General features: G+C 43.3%; 1 protein-coding gene across 2 annotated transcripts; it reads left to right on the plus strand.

Moving 5' to 3' along the window:
• Positions 1-1,167: 1,167 nt before the first annotated feature.
• On the plus strand, positions 1,168-11,638 carry pofut2 (protein O-fucosyltransferase 2). Of its 2 annotated transcripts, XM_056580239.1 has the most exons (9): positions 1,169-1,390; positions 1,734-1,987; positions 2,470-2,614; positions 3,325-3,435; positions 3,744-3,810; positions 4,138-4,263; positions 4,371-4,551; positions 5,143-5,266; positions 10,995-11,638. In XM_056580239.1, the coding sequence occupies exons 1-9, from the start codon at positions 1,212-1,214 to the stop codon at positions 11,146-11,148; spliced, it is 1,341 nt and encodes a 446-aa protein (XP_056436214.1). In that variant the 5' UTR covers positions 1,169-1,211; the 3' UTR covers positions 11,149-11,638. The 2 variants fall into 2 exon arrangements, with proteins under 2 accessions (XP_056436215.1, XP_056436214.1); XM_056580240.1 differs by lacking the exons at positions 5,143-5,266; positions 10,995-11,638 and adding an exon at positions 4,650-5,120 and having other exon boundaries at positions 1,168-1,390.
• Positions 11,639-21,467: the final 9,829 nt, after the last annotated feature.

The raw sequence follows: 21,467 nt of genomic DNA on the forward strand, positions 1-21,467 counted from the left end.
CTGGAATTCACTACTGGCAAAATCACAGAGACAAACTGGAACTGGTTCAGTAGACACCCACTTGAGAAGTGGATACAGGTCACATCACGTCTGTGCTTATATTTGCATCGCCTCCTGCCTGCCAGCTGAGGTGAATTCTCCTTATCAACTCCAATCTCCCCAGAAGCCACATTCAGCCCCTGCAGCCCCTGAGAACAACACTATGACTAAGTCATAGCTTTTAGTGATGTACTTTTTATGCAACCCAGTGCTTCTCATGGTAAATAAGGCAACAGCTCTTGTCGCTGTTATATTGCGAGCTTATAAAAGAGTTATTTACTTAGTTATAGATGGCTCCTGTCACAAGTTTTCCCTAATACATGCATAAAAGTTCCATCTTAAGCCTCTACATTATTTAAGTATCTAATCATGTCAATGATTGGTTTCCTCCTACTCTTTTCCCCCACCAGCTTACATCTTCATTTAATAATTTAAATGAATAACTAAAAAGTGTAAAAAAAAAAAAGTTTAGAAGAAGCAGGATATTTGCATAATGTGAAAGGTAAATGCAGTTACCCATGTAAATGTCTCTCGGACAAACACACACACACGCGCGCACACACACACACACACACACACACACACACACACACACACACACACACACACACACACACACACACACACACACACACACACACACACACACACACACACACACACACACACACACACACACACAACTGGATAGTTGTTGACAGGGACAGGGACCACCAGTTGGAGTTTTTATTATTATTTTGAACAGAGTTAGCCAGTTGTTCAGCTAGTTAGTTCAATGGTTAGGATTAATAGAAAAGGAATATTGTATACACACCACAAGCTATTTTTAAGTATTAAATGCTATCTTCATGTGTTATTTTAGGTGAATACTATTACGACGAGGTGCCTGGAACACTGGCGGTCTTAGAATGACCACAAGGTGGCAGTACCGGGTTGAACCACACGCTACCGTGCATATATCCCATGGACCGATTATATAAACCAAGTTCCTAAAATTGTTATTTGTTTAAAAACCAATCCGATTATCAATATAAAGACTCTATGTTGCAGTATAAATTAATTTTATTACATGTTTGACAATTTCCTACATGTTTCCTCAAAAATGTGAATATAGTTGCTTAGCAACCACAGACGCTTTCTGCACCCGGAAGTGCGTGGCCGGTTGAAAAAACATGGCGCACAGGGAACCGATCACTGCATTATTATTGATATTTTTAAGACAATCTGTTTTAAAATATGTTCTTTCTGCTATTTTAATTTGTATAAGCGTAGTAACAGTTAGTACTCATGATGACGTGTTCAGTGCAAGTCACGCCGTCAACTCGCAGATGGCTAGAGCAAGAGACATACGGTAAGTTTGCTAGCTGTCTATATTCAAACATTCGCTTTGAGAATAAGTTATTATCCTTGTTTACTACAACACTGGTTAATGTCAAAATGCACTCCTATCTCTTTTAATATATTTTTCTAGTAGTAAATTACTCGTCGATTTTTTCACAACTGATAGACTGTAAGGATTGGAATGATCCAAAGCATTTGATAAATACTACGCATATGCGAGACTTTGACGTTGTGCATGAGGCAGATTTCATAACGCAATATCTGTGGACTACTCTGACCATGTCGGTAGCCACATTCGTTTACATCTGCTGAGGTATTTGGCTACATCAGCATACTCAAATAACGTCTATTAGGTATCTGCTATACGATGTGAACCCACCTGAGGGTTTCAACTTGAGGAGGGACGTCTACATACGCATGGCATCCCTCGTGAAGACCCTTAGGAAGGATGGAGAGGACTGGGTCCTGGTCCTGCCCCCGTGGGGTCGTCTCTATCACTGGCAGAGCCCCGACATCCACCAGGTTCGCATCCCCTGGGGAGAGTTCTTTAGCCTCCCAAGCCTGCAGGTCAATGTGCCTGTCGTGGAGTTTGAAGACTTCATAGCTGGTGAGACTAGAGGCTGACCCGGAACCTTTTTGTTAGCATGCACCCCTTTTCCTCCTCTGCTCAGTAAATATTAACCAAATCTGGACATTGGATTTTATATTGGCCTATGTTCATCTGAATTTTTTTTATTTATTTGTTGATTGCATAGGCAAAGAAGATTCTTATTTTATTTAGTTATTTTTGATTGAATATCATACAAAGTAAAAACGTATTTTGAGCTAAACTTTTCTCTTCTATTCCACTGTTTCCTCACCTTTATTGGGCACATGCTGTAGATTGGATGCCCTAAATGGACCGATTGGACTATATTTTAATTCATCAATTCATTCTGACTATTTCCTTTCATTTATGTAGGATCTGCACTGAGCCAAAGCTAGCATACTAAGCCTGAAATCATTGTGGTTTAGCCAAATCTTTACAGTTTCCTTTGGGACTGCACAAAGTTATTAACAAATGTTTCTTGCAATCCTTTGTTGAACCAGAATCCGGCGGCCCGTTCGTTGACCAAGTCCTGGTACTGCAGAACTACGCAGAGGGATGGACGGATGGCAAGTGGGAGGAGAAAGTAGACGAGCGTCCCTGCGTTGACAAACTAATGTACTCCAAAGATCAACAGGGCTTCTACAGGTACCACCACCACACTGGCAGAGCAGCACACTGTTCTTTTCACCTCTTCCCTTCACCTCTTTTCTTGAGGTGAAGGGGTCCAAGGTGCTCAGCAAAAACCTGAGGTGCTAGCTGCAGAAATAAGTCAGAGGTTCAGCAACATAAAAGCAACGCGCAAAACACTTTGCATTAGATTAATATTAACACATATACTTTGAGATTTAACCAGGATTATTTTTGAGACAAAAACATTCTAGCGGTAATCATCCCTCCATTTCTATGCTTTGGTCGCCTGACCAATTATCCAGTCTAGACCTGAAAAAACAAAGGGTCTCATCATACCTGAATTCAGTGTGGGAAAAGCTTCAACGCAACTAATCCAGCCATTCTTTTCATTATAATAGATCAGAATTTCTGATTTAAATATTTAGGAAGTAGTTACAATTGAGCAGAGGTGTGTGGGGGCACAAATCAATGACCGTGTGATTTTATTCATTTATGATCATTTAAAACTGTTGAATTCACAAAGCTTAAGCTTATTTCTTTGTTGAACGTAAAAAATTATACTTACGATTTTCTTCATTAAACTTAAAAAACAAATTTAAGATTTACTCAGTGGAATAAAGACAACAAGAACAAAGAACCAAGCTGGGAAAATGCAGTCATTTTCAAAAAGAGCCATAGATTTCCAAAATGGTTGTCCTAGTCCCATATTTGTTTTTCCTTTCAAGGGGCTGGTTTTGGGGCTACGAGGAGACGCGGGCTCACAAAGTCATGTGTATGTCTGCACAAGGCCATGCTTCCATCATCGCCCCCGTCCTCCACAGTAACATCACAGTCACGTGAGTCCATGCACAGCCTTACAATAGCAGCACAATGCCAAGCTTTATGCCCTTTTAAACACACACGATTGCACACAAGTGGTGCTATCTATAATAACCTGAAAGGTACAGGTAAACAAACATCATTTTTGAGTAAAATACCTCAAGTCACACTTAAGTATAACTAACAATTGAACCAAGAGGTCGGTGTTTAATTGCAAGGACCAACCAGGATCTTTCCTTGCCCTTATTGGCAGTAGCAAATTTGGACTGGGAGACCGACTCAGCTGCTGCCTGTTGCTACAAATGACTTTGTATGTTTTTTGTAGATCAGTTATGTTGGACCGTGCGGAGACCGTTCTACATGACCATTATGCTGGCAAGGACTACTGGAGTGTAAGTGTGATCATTGTTGTGTGATGATGAGGATGTAGGTGATATATCTAAACAATATTAACCTTTTTTTTTCCATGTCTCGTGTATATTCAATGTAATTAATACTTTCTTCCTGATGTCATTTTTTCCAAAATTATACAAATATTACATTCCAGTTGACTAGGACAAGGGACATCTTTGTGCAATCACTTGAATCGTTTAGCTTGCGACTTCCAAGCAACCATCTTATGGGCATTACCAGCAACATTGAAGCTGACTGGTGGCATGTTAACCCTTGATGATGGAATAATCAGGTTGAAACCTGCTTGTAATCATGTTTCACCCTAGACGCGACGAAGCATGGTGTTTGCTAAACACTTACGGCTCATTGGAGATGATTTCCGGGCCAAGTACCTCAACTCCACCGACGACAGCGACCACACTGTGTACAACGAGGACTGGACTCGTATGAAGGTGAGGTACACTGGATGCGCCCCGGTTTAAGCCTTATATCCATCGTAGTTTGCTGGCTGTGGTTGTATACTAACCGTTACCCCAATGTTGGATTTTGTTGGGCCCAGGCTGAGCTGGGCTCGGCTGAAGGTGGGGCTTATCTTGGAGTACACCTGCGCCGAAAGGACTTCATCTGGGGTCACAGGAAAGACGTGCCCAGCCTCAAAGGCGCAGTCAAGAAGATCCGTACCCTGATGAAAAAGCACAAATTAAACAAGGTCTTTGTTGCGACGGATGCAGATGATGAAGGTAATGAGGCAATAGTTAATAATCTGGGATACAGAATATCCTCACTTGAGTGACTTGAGATACTGCTCACTAACATACAATCCTATACTGATTTACAGATTTATTTTGAATTGGCCACAAGGGGGAGTCCACATCTTTCCAGTTATTGGATAACCTATGTATGTCACCATGTCGCAGGCTCAGAGCGGCTGGTGGCTTGCCTCCCAGACTGAAACTGAACATCCTTTTACAGTTTTTCACTAATAAATGAATCACATTTATTTGGGCCTGGATTATGGTGACATTAAAATGGATTTTCATATTGTCCCAAGCCTAGATGTGTCACTACAGAAATATTCCCATCTTTACAGATGTGATTTTTCAGGGATAATAAACCATTTCACAAATCTGTCCCTTTTTTCTTTTTTTTACCAAATGCTCATGACATTCAGTTCACATAGCGCCATCCTAATTGCAACTCACATTTTTCAGATTTAACTCAGGATCCAATGCTTGCCAGAGATGGTGTATCTTGTGTTAAACTCACTCGTCCCAATGTCACCTGACATCAAGGCAGACCGAGCCCACTAAATTGAACACCTGTCTATACAGAGCTGGAGGATTTGAAGAGGATGCTGCCAGAGATGGTTCGGTTTGAGCCAACCTTGAAGGATCTAGAGCTCCTTAAAGATGGAGGAGTGGCCATAATTGACCAGTGGATTTGTGCACATGCCAGGTAAGTGTCTCCAAACAACGTCTCATATGCATATGTTGCAAAAATCCACACTGCAATGTGCAGACATTTTCCACAGATATTTTGGTGCATTCTCTTTGTCTTTCAAACAATGACCTGCTGATTTGCATGACAGCTATTTGAGCCTTGACGTATTACATAGTAGTCCAAAGTTCGAAAAAGGACTTCTACTTACATAACATTGCTTACGTGGACAATGACAAAGCCATCTCCATAGCTGCGCCCTCCCTCTTGATGCCTCTCCCCAAACGCATCCTAGACGGCACCGATCAGTCCATATTCAAAACAATAATCAAAACAAGGCTTTCTAAAACTGCATTTAATGTCTGGCTAAAGTTGTGCTGTATATGTTTTAATTGCTTTTATGATAATTTCAAACGTATATGCAAGGTCTTGAGGGCCACGAAAAGCACATCATAAAATGCTTATTTTCTGTTTTCCCATGATGGTTCGGTTTAGATTGACACCCCATTTAAAAACGCAATAGTTCAGAATTCTATATTCTTTTCATGGGCTGAGGAAGTGAAAATCAAACTCAGTCATTGGGACGAGTGTCTTTAACACAAGATACACCATATCTGGCAAGCATTGGACCATGAGTTAAACCTGAAAATCAAGAAGGAAGGCTAAGATGGCCAAAATAAATTACAAGGACAAGATTGAAAACAAACTCACCTCTTTTAATGCAAGGGAGGCATGGCAGGGGTTAAACATCATGATGGGGAAAGCCCCCAAACCTGCAGGGATCAACTGCTCAGACCCCGCCTCTTTCGCAGAGCAGCTTAACTACTTTTTCAGCAGGTTCAACAGCAGCAGTACACCAACAAGCTCGCATCATCGATGAGGAGCTGGTGGCCTCTGTTCTGAGCCGAGTGAACCCACACAGAGCCCCTGGCCCTGACAGGCTCAGAGGCAGAGTGCTTAAAGATTGCTCCACTCAGCTAAGCGGAGTCTTCATCAAGCTCTTTCAGAGCCTTCTGGGTTCAAGCTTTGTTCCCCACCGGTGGAAGGAAACCACCGTGGTTCCAATTCCAATAAGACACATGCCAAAGACCCAAAGGATTTTAGGCCAGTTGCCTTGACATCGGTACGGTGCAAATGTATGGAAAGAGTTGTAGGTGATCACCTCTCCAGCATGTAGCAGGAAGACTGGATCCACTCCAGTTTGCCTATAAGGCCAAATGAGGAGTAGAAGATGCAACTCTGACCCTTTTTGGATACCGTGACCAGACAGCTGGACTCCTCACCCCCCCCACACAAGGATTTTATCTTTGGACTATTCCTCTGCTTTGAATACTGTACACATATTCACACTGCTGCACTTTCTAGTGGAGTTTCAGGTCCACCCACACTGATTTTATGGATTAAAAGTTTTCTACAGGCAGGCCACAACAAGTGCAGGTGAATGGTTTTAAATCCAGCAAACTGGTTTTAAATACTGGTCTCCCCCAAGGTTGTGTTTTATCCCCCGTTCTCCTCTCCGTCTACACAAACAACATCTTGTGCAGTGGAGAAGATTATTATTTTTTTAAGTATGCAGACGACATGGCCTTAGTACCATTTGACGGACGCAAGAGCACTGTCTGACTGCCATCAGACAGTGAACACCTTGGTCACAACTTTCCAGGATATTTCTCTGGACCTCAACCGTGACAAAACCAAGGAGCTGTGCTGTCGGAGCAGGGGAACACTGAGCTCACAGGAAATGTTTCAACACCTCAGCATCAGCGGTCGGCCAGTTCAACAGGTTGAGGCTTATAAATACCTTGATACAGAGCTGGAATCTTCTCTGTCGTTCTCACAGCATGCTGACTGTCTACAAAAAGGCCCAGCAGCGCCTCCCCCTGCTGAGGAAGCTCAGAGCTTTTAATGTGAGCAAGGACATTTAAACTGTGGTTTACTGTTCACTCATAACATCACACAGGACCCCACCCACCCCCTCCACCAAACCTTTGACTTACTGCTATCAGGTCGACGCTACAGGGTCCCGTTGGCACGAAAAAACACCTAAAAAAAATCTTTTATCCCCACTGCCATCACCACACTGAACAGTCACAAATAGGCAACACATCTCATTCCACTCAGTCATCCCTCTGCAATGCCATTTTTTGGCATTCATTTATTGTCATTGATTTGGACTGTCTCTGTCTTAATTAATTTGTGTAAATTGAACCTGCCCTGTCAAAGATGAATTCCTGTCACTTGTGACAGACAATAAGGCCCCGTCCACATGAAGCCGATTTCATGGCGAAACCGCAAAGGTCTTGTACGGTTCGGCCTTCCGTCCACACGAAGCCGGCGTATCCGCTGACCGAAACCGTCAACTTCTGAAACCAACCTCGGAGGTGGGTTCAAATCTACCCGGTTTCGTTTTGGATTCGTGTGGACGCCTGAAATCGACTGAAACCGTGAACCATGACGTCATCGCCCCACCCCTCGACTCTCTAGCCAATGACTGTTAAGCCCACGGAGTCTCAGAACTCACAACAAGAAAGATGATGGCGGACTAGGGCCATGGCGCTGATGGTGGCGCAGGAGAGAGCGAGGTGGCTGAACCTGTCCAGTCTCTCTGAGGGAAAAAACCCAACTCCTCGACGTGCCTGTGGACCCGAAAGGCCTGTTTGGCCCAACGTATGATGTCATGCTGAAACGCTGGGAGGAGAAAAAGAGGGAGGGTGAGGCACTGCGACTGTGTCTTTCCAGAAGAGCGCCCTTCCCCGCCAACGCACCCGGCTAGGTGTTCACCCAGCCCCGCGCTCCTCCGCCGGCTTACCGCATCCAGAAGCGTCAGAACCACCCAACCCACGGGGCCGGCCGGGGCCAGAACAAGACGCCGGAGCACAGTGGCGAGTGGGCGAGGAAGCCAACCGCGCCCGGGGTGGCGCCAGGTGGCCGTGCGGCCCCTTCGGCTACTCAGGGAGCCGTGAAGAAACAGCACGCTACCTGAGGCGCTGCGACCAGGGGGGTGCGGCAGGCCCATCGCCATCCAGGCTCCGAGCCGAGGGTGCAGCTGCTTGTGAAACGAAAAAAATTAAAAAAACGATGAACATAAAAAAGAAACAGAATGTAATAAAACGGTGCCTGGTGGGCGTGAGCAGGCGGTGCGCAGCCCACCATGCCCATTCGGCCCGGCACGACAGCGGAACCAGCGACGCTGGGGCCGCTCAACAGTGGCGTGCATGTGGTGCGTCAGATTGGGTTATAAAAACTGTTATATGCCGGCTACAGGCTTCAATTTGCGTCCACTCCTCCCCGTTTCAACGGGATACTGCCCGTGAAGAGAAAGCTCATGTTTTACAGAAGGAAATCACCCCTCCAAAAAACAAAAGGGCAATTCGGATAGGGCCACCGGAGAAAAACCAAAGCGGTTTTTACTCAAGGTACTTTCTAGTCCCGAAGAAGGGAGGGGGCCTCCAGCCGATATTAGATTTACGCGCTTTGAACAGATACATGAGACAGTACAGTACCAGGATGCTGACACACGCAGCTCTCATACGCTTCGTGCGCCCGGGAGGCTGGTTCAGAAGCATAGATCTGAGGGACGCTTGTCCCCATTTCCCCATTTATCCCCCTCACAGGAAATATCTCAGGTTCGCCTTCCAGGGCGTAACGTACGAGTATTTGGTTCTCCCTTTCGGCCTTCCGTTAAGTCCACGGGTGTTTGTGAAATGCACGGAGGCTGCTATTGCGCCCCTCAGGTTGAAGGGAATGTGTTTAGCAACATACACAGACGACTGGCTTCTAGCCACACAGTCGCCCCAGGAGGCTCAGGCGCAGACCAGCGTGCTCATATCGCACCTAATGTCCCTGGGTTTCACAATAAACGCGCAAAATAGTGTTTTGGTCCCTACTCAAAGCATAACGTTCATAGGCTTGTGCCTCGATTCAGTGACGTTCAAAGCCTGTCTATCCGCGGAGAGAGTGGAAGCCTTTCAGGCTTGTCTGGCACTTTTTCGCAGGGGGACGATGTTGAAGTTCAGAACATGCCTCAGACTATTGGGTCTGATGGCGTCGGCGCTGGTAGTAGTCCCACTTGGCCGCCATATGAGAACTGTTCAGCGATGGGTTGCATCACTCAGACTGAACCCGACGTGCCATGGCCATCGCCAGGTTTTGATCTCCATGGCGTGCGTCTCGGCGCTGCCCCCTTGGGGACGCGCGTCCTTTCTGACTACAGACTTCGGCCTGTGTCGCGGAGCTTGGCTGCTCCGTGGGATTTATCTACGGTACTTGATGCACTGTCACGCCCACCGTTTGAGCCCTTACAACAGGTAAGACACTCTCGTTTAAGACGGCTTTGTTGCTCGCGTTGGCCTCGACTAAACGCACGAGTGACATCCATGCGCTGTCGGTTAGCCCGACGTGTATGCAGTTTTTGCGGGGGAACTTAAAAGGTTCTTTTAAAGCCGAATCCTGCGTTTGTTCCCAAGGTATTTGACTCTGCGTTGTCATACCGCCCTATTGAGCTGTTGGCTTTCCATTCACCTCCTTTCTCCTCCCAGGAGCAGGAGCGGCTGATTGCACTCTGCCCGGTGCGGGCTTTACGCGTCTATGTTGATAGGACGGCTGGATTCAGGAAATCAGAGCAGCTGTTTGTATCATGTGCTACTGTCACACCTGGGGAAGCCTCTCTCGAAGCAGCGTTTATCACACTGGATTGTGGGGGCTATAGCCATGGCTTATAATGGCATGGGTTTGGAACCCCCTATCGGCCTGCGCGCACATTCGACTCGCGCTGTGTCCGCATCCTGGGCACTGTTTCAGGGGGTCTCAGTGGAAGAGATATGTGCGGCTGCCAGCTGGGCGACGCCTCACACTTTCGCTAGATTCTACAGGTTGGATGTTACTGCGCCTAATCTGTCTCACACAGTCTTGAGCGTTGGATCGGTGAACATGCCTGTTTGATGGGTTTGCACTGGTGCTTCTTTGGCAATACGGGAGTTACTATATCCCATAGTGAGATACCAAGCGAACATCGAAAGAAAACTTAAGGTTAAGGAATTAACCAAGGTTTTCTGATATATGAGTGAGGTATCTCACCAGACCACCCTCCTTGCCCGGAGCGAGGAAGAGGTGTTTTGCCTAGACTGAAGAGATGACGTGTCGACGGGACTTATGTAGTAGGAGGGAGTCCCTCCTCTGCAGGCAGACGTCATGTCTGTTGGCCAGTCACGACTGGCATAGTGTAAAATTGCTTCTGGGGGACAGCGCGAGGGGCATGTCCCATAGTGAGATACATCACTCCATCAAACCTTGGTTAATTTCTTAACCTTAAGTTCGGGGGGCATCCTTTATGCGCATGCTCGCCTCTTCTTTTTATTTATTTTTCTTCTGGATTTCTGTAGCAGAAGCAGCTCCCCTTATGGGCCTGGAATGTGTACTACAGAGTTTCTACAGATCTACCCGGGTTCGCTTGACTCCGTTTTTACGGAGATACTCCGAAACCGGATAGATCTAAACCGTAACGGTTTCGCCCGTTTCGGCCTCGTGTGGACGGGGCCTTAAGCTTTTCTTCATCTTATCTTAACTGGTTTGGCCTTGATGGTTGGTGCCCACTGATTATTTGATTTGTTTCATAAGGAGTGGCCACTTGGCTTTCCACACAGGCTTGATCCACAATTAAATGATGCCTATTATCAAAATAATTATTTCATACTTATGCTTTAATTCTTTCTCATTATGATTTAATAATATACTTCACATTTTTCAGATTTTTCATTGGGACCTCCGTATCGACGTTCTCATTCCGAATACACGAAGAGCGCGAGATCCTTGGCTTGGACCCTAAATCCACATATAACCGGTTTTGTGGGGATCAAGAGAAAGAATGCGAACAGCCCACCCACTGGAAAATCGTCTACTGATGCCACAAAACATTGTTGACTGTATTGATGTTTAAGTGCCAATAGCAGTGTTAAAGTGAGGCAAATATTTTCATTATAGCAGTAGGAGGAATCTTCAAATATGCTCTCAGAATATTATGTTACATTTTACGTTTTTTCAAGAAAGGTGATACCCTCTTTCAGACGATGTGTGTTGAAATGCCAAGACGTATGAGTGGAGAAAACCATTCCATTTTAATTGTGTCGTATCTGTTACCCGCTTAGTATTGTATGTTTTTGGCTAACTTTCTTATGCTTTTGTGAATGACGTAAAATTAGGTTTTCTTTTTATGAATGATGGTGTTTCAATCCCCTGTAAAATAAATGTGTCATTTACATTTCCTTTTCTACTTCAAACTGGCCTTATTTACTACTTGAGTATCACTTTACAATACAGTTGTATAGTGCAATGTAATGTGTTTTTATTTTTTAAAAGCAGATTAAATACATGTACAGACATACTGTTGACTCATGAACAACTGCATTTTTTAAATTCAATTATGTCACATGGATTCAGATTTTAAAGAACCGATACCTTTAACATGCACAAATTGTTAGATGTCTGAAAGCACAGGTGAGACAAAAGAGTTGCCATGGCATGTGAGCACAAGACATGCGGTCAAAAGGATCTATCTGAACACACCCTGTTTGAACTACCCTTTGACATTCCAGCATCATATTTTCCCTGATGAAACAAAACCAATTGTGACTTTGACCTAGTTAACATCAACTGATGTTAGCACATAGCACATAGGGTCACAAAAGCAGTTAAACAAACGGGGTGAATATGTACAAATATTTCTAAATCTATACAATCTAGCAGAATAAGGGTTTGACATTTTTTATCACAGGCTACTTCATTAATGGGGTCAAAAAACCTAACTTCCACGTTATTTAGTATAAGTTAATCAAAAAAGGTGTTAAAAGTCAAAACATTTCTTAGAAATGGATAGGCTTTTCTTTCCGGAATAGTCTTACATATGCTCTGTGAAAAAATCTAATTTTTTCTCGGTTAACCATACAGTATGTGATAGCGAGTGTGGATGGCTGGCTGGACTCTGGGATTGGGTGAGGCTGCAAACCTGTTGCACATTAAGTTATCAGTGTACACAGGTAAAAACAGTCAACACGCAATGAGTTCTCCCAGATGGCGGTCACACCAGGCCTTGTACTATTATAAAACACTTACAATAAGCCGGATTTCTAACAAAGCTACCTGTGTCTTTTGTTTGGAGGAGCCCAAAAGTAACCTAGGTTGAGTGTAGCATTGTCCTTTGATACCCCATAATATTTCAGTATTGGTGTTGATATTCAAGTACAGAGGAGTCAAATTTCAGCGTTTTCTCAGTGATTGGAACGAATGTACACATCATACTTTGTTCTCATGAACAGTGTTAGACTATCAGGGGCAGCATCACAGAACACAAATATATGGCCTGTTAAGCCCTTTGAGATTGTACCTGTACAAATACAATTAAATTAAATGTAGGGTATTTGTTCAGGGTCCCTTGATTTTCTATGTAAAACCACATCTTGAGAAACTTGCTATACAAAATGAAATAAAGCGTGTAATCCTAAGTGAGGATTCGAAGATGGCATTGTTATAACCAACACATAGGCCTACACACTGTGACTCAAACTAATTTTCAAGAAGCTATTCACAGGTTGATTAAAGGTTGGTTAAATAGACCTATATATTATTTTAAAATTAACCGTATTTTTTAGCAGGTCTAAGTGTGATTTGTAATTCATTACCGTTTCAAAATGTACCTTGGTGGCATCAAATGGGAGTGTCCACCCAGATGTGTGATGGCTAGATCAGTCTACCAGCAAACAGTGGACTATAATAGGGGCACTTTAATTTGGAGTCAGGGAATGTCCCAATCAGTGGCGAACTTAGCCCTTTGGGGGCTCCAGGCGAACAGTCATTTGGGGGCCCCTGCATCTACCGGTCTAATGTACCTTATATCGCATAATGAGATACTCCATACAAGGGATGAAAAAAAGTCACTATCCTTCTTGCATGCAAATGTTAATTATCTATTTACAAATTGAGAATAACATACAAAACAATACGATTAGTTATGTTGACACATTACACTGACTGTTAACCTTATGTAATCATTTACCTGAGGGTTTCCAGTAGCTCACAGCAGCTATCTGCTGTGTGCTACTGGAAACCTGATAGCTGTTTCCAGCTATCAGTATTTTTGCTGTGCTCTTCAGACCTTTCATGGTTGATTAGATGCATTGCAAGGTTATTCCAGTCTTTAAATCCTTCCTCACTCAGTTGATTTTGTTTTCCAAAAAGGCAACAACAAAAGCAAAAAATATGGTCTGCACTTTCACTGTAGACTAACCAAGACCTGTTCACCCTCTCACCATTTTTCATTACGTAATAGTATGCTTTTGTGAATCTGCGGCCCTTGGGCCAGAGTGCTGGGTCATCCACAAGAATATGTGTGCACCTGCCCAAGACACAGCAGCTTGGGCCAGAGTGCTGGGTCATCCACAGGAATATGTGTCTCGCAGTCATTGTTATCGTTATTGTCATCAATTTCAATAACCGAAGTGGAAGAAGAAGAGTGAGAAATATTCACTACCAGTTGTGCATCATCTCCGTCAGTTTGTTGACACACGTCCTTAGCAGTGGCGAACTTAGCCCTTTGGGGGCTCCAGGCGAACAGTCATTTGGGGGCCCCTGCATCTACCGGTCTAAACCTTATATCGCATAATGAGATACACCATACAAGGGATGAAAAAGAGTCACTATCCTTCTTGCATGCAAATGTTAATTATCTATTTACAAATTGAGAATAACATACAAAACAATAACCCTGCGTTCACACCAAAAGATGCATTTGCTGCCCGAACGCGTTGACGCCGAGGTTTTGCGGCGCGGCAAATCAAGTTTTGCGGCGCAGCAAAAGTTTTGTGGCGCAGCAAAGGTTTTGACGCGCTGCAAACGTTTTGCTGCGCCGCAGTTTTGCAGCGCGGGAAGTTTCGCGGTGCTTTTGAATTCATTCACAACCGACATTACGAGCATTGCATGTCTTTACCTGTTGTGGAAGAGGGAGAGACGTCGGAATGCCCGTCGTTTATGGGTTCATGAGACCATTCGGAGCCTGGAAGGCTGGTGCTGCCTGGCACCCAACTGGGTTTTGTTTGGGGTTGTTATGCTAGCCCTTTAGCATACTTATACATACACATACTACTATAGTTTAGTTTAACTGTAAACACAACTACACTACAGAATGCTGATTTGTGGGGTTTTTCGAGTTACTAAATAAATGTAACGTTAGTGAACTCTAGGTCACTCCAAGGGAGTAACACTGATTGGCTGTTACGGCATGTCACTCAGTGGCAACGCCTCCGTGGCAACGCTGTTGAACGCTGATTGGCTGTCATCACGCGTTTGCTGCCGAAAAGTTGAAATATTTCAACTCGAGCAGCATTTGACGCGCCGCAAAATACGTGAACGCGCCCGCCGCCCGTGCCCGGCAGCGGGCACGGGCATGCCGCGCTGCAAATCAGATTTTGACGCGCCGCAAATCAAATTTTGCTGCCGGTTTTCTCGGCAGCAAAGATTAGTTATGTTGACACATTACACTGACTGTTAACCTTATTGTAATCATTTACCTGAGGGTTTCCAGTAGCTCACAGCAGCTATCTGCTGTGAGCTAAAACCTAGCTGTTTCCAGCTATCAGTATTTTTCCTGTGCTCTTCAGACCTTTCACGGTTGATTAGATGCATTGCAAGGTTATTCCAGTCTTTAAATCCTTCCTCACTCAGTTGATTTTGTTTTCCAAAAAGGCAACAACAAAAGCAAAAAATACGGTCTGCACTTTCACTGTAGACTAACCAAGACCTGTTCACCCTCTCACCATTTTTCATGTAATAGTAGCCTATGCTTTTGTGAATCTGCGGCCCTTGGGCCAGAGTGCTGGGTCATCCACAAGAATATGTGTGCACCTGCCCAAGACACAGCAGCTTGGGCCAGAGTGCTGGGTCATCCACAGGAATATGTGTCTCGCAGTCATTGTTATCGTTATTGTCATCAATTTCAATAACCGAAGTGGAAGAAGAAGAGTGAGAAATATTCACTACCAGTTGTGCATCATCTCCGTCAGTTTGTTGACACACGTCCTTAGCATCGCTGCTGGCTGAGCCAGAGCCACTTGGAATGAAAGGAGCAGTAACGTGACAGCAAACGACGTAGACGGCTGCTCTTGATCCCCCGACGGTCCCGCTGCCACTGCGGTGGCTGAAAAAAGCTGGATAGATAGAAAGTCCTGCCTTTGGTCTTTCTTCTTCTTTTTATGCGACCCGCTTTCGTACGATCGCTTCATGTTTCACTCGATTTATGTCTCACTCGATTTCTCTCTCTCTCTCTCTTACCGCCTACTGTTTTGAATTTGACATCATTTCTGCATACGCTTGATGAGCGTGATGCGCGTAACATGGAATAGTCCTTGTAGTGCAGAGTCAGACTGAAGGGGGTGCACACGGAAAGATCGTCAAAACATAAATAATTAGAAATCCTGATGCTACTATTGTGAAGAGATTTTTATAAAATTAATCAATATGGGGACAAAATATATGCATTGGGGCATTTTGGGGGCCCCAAAAACCTTCTATGGGGCCCGGGGCTCCAGGCAAATGCCTGGTTTGCCTAATAGTATACGGCCCGCCACTGGTCCCAATGCTTGGTTGGAGTCACCATTAGTTGGATGGGTTAATTGTAATGGACTTCATTTTGTAAACAAAAACTATTTGAACGAGGTATAGGCGAACTCCAAAGCGATGTTATAAACGCAAGCATAATTTTGAACTAAATAACTGAGTTGCATTTATATTCCACATATACGGCAAAAGTGGTGGGTTGCACCTTGGTTATCAAAATGTTTGATGGGAACATCCACAGCCAAGCTTGGAAGAGACCTAGCTTCTTCAAACAGGGCCATGCAGGTGAAACACGACTCCACGAGGTTGTTATTTCACCAGACTGGTCCCGGCGGACGGGCGGCGGTCCGACTTAAGTGACTTTCCCTTTGTATCCCCACGCCTGACAACATCCATATGGGCGGTGCACTGCACGTAACATCCACTCCTTCTCAATGATCACCGATTAGTTCAGCAGTCACAAACAGATGTGGGGCCGTCCTGACAAAGCTCAGACCTCTTCTCTACGGACCTGTGCAGAGTGCAAAATAACAACCAGTTTGAGTTTTCTATAATTCTTTGCCGACGGATGGAAAGTGTCACCTGCTAGATAACCCTATGGCGCGCCTACTATGCTGTGATATTTTGTGATAATAACTACTTTTCTTTTGCGAAGAGGAAATAAATCCTGAGGTACGTTGGAACTGGTTATTCTCTGAGACTAGTGTTAAAACAAAGAAGCATTAAAACCACGTTTTTAAAATGACTTAAGGTTAATTAAACCAAAATCGTATATATATATGTATATATATATATATATATATATATAGCCTATAGCCTATATATATAGGCCTATATATAATTAAGATATAGTCTAATGTGTCATTATGAGTAGGCTATATAGCCTGTACGCCATATCAAATTAACTATTGTCATAAACCATGTTCATTTTTGTAGTCATTTCATGCGGTTCAAGGTATATATTGTCGGCCTACTAAAACATGGGTATTTGTTTGTTTATTTTCCTCTTGTCCAAAGTTAACTGCGATGGCGTTCTTCCATCAGTTGCGTCTCCTCCTCTGGAAGAATGGACTAGCTGTTGTTCGTCAGCCGGTGAGCGGGGATTAAAGGCACTATCTTTGTTTGGGTTTGAACAACAATATATCCACGATGCGGTTGTTCGATAGCGTAGGGTATTGACAGCCATGTCAAAACTTGTGTTGCAATATGATACACATTTGTAGGCTACAACCTGTAACTTTTGCACTTTTAGAGGAATAATGTAGGCCTATACAAAATAAACGTTAAATTGTCCCATTTTGGCTACGTTATAATGTTGAGTGTCACAAACAGACACAATGGCCTCATGAAATACTACGGGGAAAAATCTAGGATGAGAAAAAATATTATTATTAGTGGATTATGAAATAATCTATTGTTTATACAATGATTTACAATTTCTAAAATTCGCCGCCATAAAATACAATCATTTTATTCCATACAATGTTGGCCGTCTAGCCCAGTGGCGTCACTAGGCTGTTTCATTCGGGGCTAAAGCCCCGGATATTATTTAATTAGCCCTGAATCTTATAATATATATCTATATATATCTATATATCTATCTATATATCTATCTATATATCTATATATATATATATATTTTAAAAAAATGACGCTTCCCTTTCCCTATGGGCTAAACCCCGGATATTTCAGAAACCTAGAAATGCCCCTGGTCTAGCCCACTGGTTTTTACCACTATGTTCTAATCCCATATCAATATTACATTTTCAAGCTATTGTTAATGTCCTGGTGGCTGTAACTGAGCCATAGAAATACAATGCTTGGTTATCACACGGAAACCCATGGGGGGAAACAGTTGTTCCCTGGCAAGGCCTGAGGGGATTTTTCTGTGTCTTCCAGGGATGGTCACTTACAGTAATCATTTGGCCCATCGTCATCTTCATCATCTTGGCTGTCACCCGGAGGCAGTTCCCCCCTGTGCAGAGAGAACCATGTAAGTCCTTTCCTGGCTAAATTACACAGTTGGATAACACTTTATTAACCCTCTATAGCTTTAACTATCAAAATTGTGATGTAAACTGACAATGTCTTAAACCTGCACTATGTACCTTTACTTAAGCATCTCTCTTGTTCCCAAATTCCGTATGACCAAGGAGTTTCAAGGGCGTTGAAACACCTTATAGTGTGCTACCTTTGATCTGTAATGGGCAAAGGACCATGCTCAATACGTATTACAATCAGATGAATACGGTTCTTCTTGTACTGTAGTTTTATTCTAAGGTTTCTAAGGTTTTTGCCATTTGTACCAATCTTAATAGGGATGGGAATTGATAAGAATTTCACGATTCCGATTCCGATTCCGATTCTGCTTATCGATCCGATTCCTTATCGATTCTCTTATCGATTCTCATTGGGTGAGAAAATAAGTATAAATGTGTTTGTTTGCATTACATCTCTTTAATATCTGATCAGAAGTGCTTCTAGTATTAGGAAATTGTACATTTTCAAATCAATTGGTCTAGACGAAAAGATATATGTTTCGCTTTTTAAGCCCAAATGCCATCATTATGTGCCATACAACTAAAAACACAGACTGAAAACAGCCAAGTAAGAGTTTGTGCCTTTTGGAATTCTAACAGTGCTCATTTGCATTCAACTTGTAACAAAATTAAACTGACATAAACAAAATGAAGCATTGATTAGACAGAGATTTATTAGATGGGCCTACCTAATAAACCGTTGGAACACACAAGACCGGAAACCATAGCAATGCCGGTAAACAAACCCCGAGAAGCCCAATCCCTATGAGAGCTCCCCACGCTACGGCCATCCGGAGGCGACAGAGCTGTTGGCCGTGATAATATATATATATAATTATAATATAGTATATAATATATTATATACTATTATATATAGAGCTCCGGGAGTCGCAAACTGCAACAATCACTTTCTCCTCCATTCCGCGGTTCACCCGGACTGCACTGCACTGAGTTTGACAGCTGAACGCGGATTGGCTGTTACGTTACACATGTCACTCAGTTATCACGCTGTTGAACGCTGATTGGCTGTCATCACGACAAAAACTTTTCATCGGTTTTCTCCCGCGAAAAACTCGCCCTTATACGCGTCACTACGTTCACTTTGTATGGGATCTTGTCGCCCCGTCGCGTTTGGTGTGAACGCACAATGCGATTCTTCCTCGGCGGCGACATGTTTGCTGCGTTCTGAACCAAATCAAAGCAGCGTGTGTGTGACGTCACGACGCATTTGCCGCGACCGGAACCGATAAGCGGAATCGTTAAGCAGGCTTGCTAACGATTCCAAGGAATCGGTTGACTCGGAACCGGTTCTGAACAAGAACCGGTTCTCGATTCCCATCCCTAAATCTTAATAAGCGTTATCTCACAATCTGAAGTGTTCCTGTTGTGTTTTGTTTTTCTTCCTCTTCTTGGTGTTTTTGTGTGTGAGAGATCAATTTCAATGACTGAGGTTTATCCATTTGTTCTTAACAATACCCAATACCCACCCTCCCACCCCTTCTTGTGTAATTGTCGGACTGTGTGGGTGAGTGAACCACACCTAAATTAGACAAAAGTTCGACCGATCTATATCTGCTTACATAAGCCCTAAAAGACACAAATGCACACGCTCACGCACACACACACACACACACACACACACACACACACACACACACACACACACACACACACACACACACACACACACACAAACACACACACACAAACACACACACACACACACACACACACAGAAACACACACACACACACACACACAGATAACTAGAAAGGTGTCGCTTCACAGGCTCAGAGTCATTGTTCGTAAATTACTACTTGAGTGGTGTTGTGAAAAGCAAAATGAGCTCTTGTATAATAAGCTTAAATGTGTTACCAGCTCACAGTTCCAATGGTTAACAAGGCACACATTTGACAAAAATATGTTGACTTGTTGATGAATGTTGTAGGTTAAGGTTAAGTCCTTTCACATAAAGACCATTCACCACATCCATGAAAAATGTGAATGTTTTCAAAAAGACTCCTGACATGCACGCTAGGCAAGCAAATAGGTGGTTAAAAATCTTTATGTAAAACCCCACGGAAGAAAATTTGGAGCATGCATATTGATGGACTAGGTTGAGTTGGAAACATGTTATTAAACCAGTTTTAGCCACCCGTAAACACACAGATAGTCCACCATCATTTGTAGGTTTCTGCCTCGTGCTCAATATGTGAAACAACAAATGTCATGTGAAAATTGATGTCATGATTTCATCGCTCGGCGTAACCTCTGTTTAAATGGCTACATTTTCAGTGACATGGAAAATTTTAGAAATATCCACTTATTTGTGGACGAGTGATTAGAAAAAGGTTGAATATTTCATAAGAATTATCAGTCGTGTAGCACATAATTAATAATCATAACTTCACTCACTTTCTAGTTGTTAATGAGGGTTCTTCGTCTTGAAATGTCATGTGTCATTGTTTGCAGTGTCTTAGTTTGCTGTATTGTGTGATTGATGTGTTTCAAAATAGGTGCGGCTTATTTAGAGTTCTTTGCATTCACAAGTGGCATGATGAGCTATTTGTTAAACCTTTACTGAGACAGAAACATTTTCCTGAATGATTTTCTGAGGAACATCAAGGAACATCAATTTCTAAACAACACATAATAGATCAGCCACTTCATTGCTTTCTGCTTTTTATTTGACTCTTCAACGTGTCTTACATGTTGACAAGCAATGGGTTTACGTCACAGAGGAAGTCCTTTGGTGGTAGTTTGTTGCCATGTTTTGCTTTCGATTTGCCTTTGTCGCCACGGCTCTGAAGTTAACGTTAACCCCAAAAGCTGTGTGGTCTGCTGCACTATAACAGACGGTTCCAGTGATGCATTTCTGGTAGAAGGTTCAAAGTCCCAAGGTGCAGAACAAAGCCATTCAGAAAAAGCTTTGTTCATGCAGCCATCAATCTGGCAAACAGTATCAATGCGTGGCATCAAATTCGTATCTCATTTCTTCCAGTTGCATTATCTTTTTATTGACCATCCCTGTTTTAGCACTTCTATTGTATTGTATTATCTTTGTTTTATGTCTGTTCATGTGATGCTTTCCTAAACTTCATCTTTATAACTGTTAACTAATATACCTACCAGTGCAAATAAAGTAACCTAACCTAACCTACAGCTAGCTGACTGCCCACTGCTCCATGGTGTTTGGTACTACAGAAAGCATTTGAATCCCTGTGAATCCTCTCCGACAGGTTATGTCGGACCTCGGAACCTGCCCAGCGCGGGGTTCTTCCCCTTCCTTCAGACCCTCATGTGCAACACTGACAGCACTTGTCACAACAAGTCACGCCTTCTAGACACAACCAAGACTGGAAGGTATCTAAATTTCATATGAACAATGCCACCCGTTCACGGAATCAAACCGTGTTGAATCGTGCTTTGCCCTAACAATATCGATGGTCTGGATTTATCATCGGTAGATAGATAGATAGATCCTTTAATAATCCTTTACAGGAAATGACATTGCCACAGCAGCTTCAAGACAGACATAATTCAACACATTTCCTAAGATCCATTCCACACTTAAAACT

This window comes from Gadus chalcogrammus, chromosome 20 (genome assembly GCF_026213295.1).
Source record: "Gadus chalcogrammus isolate NIFS_2021 chromosome 20, NIFS_Gcha_1.0, whole genome shotgun sequence".
Classification (NCBI taxonomy): Eukaryota; Metazoa; Chordata; class Actinopteri; order Gadiformes; family Gadidae; genus Gadus; species Gadus chalcogrammus.

Bases quoted from the DNA above. Each gene is read 5' to 3' on its own strand.
- pofut2 (XM_056580239.1), top strand. From the start codon at position 1,212: ATGGCGCACAGGGAACCGATCACTGCATTATTATTGATATTTTTAAGA. The intron at 3,436-3,743 runs GTGAGTCCATGC...TGTTTTTTGTAG, and splicing joins CACAGTAACATCACAGTCAC to ATCAGTTATGTTGGACCGTG. The intron at 5,267-10,994 runs GTAAGTGTCTCC...CACATTTTTCAG, and splicing joins TGGATTTGTGCACATGCCAG to ATTTTTCATTGGGACCTCCG.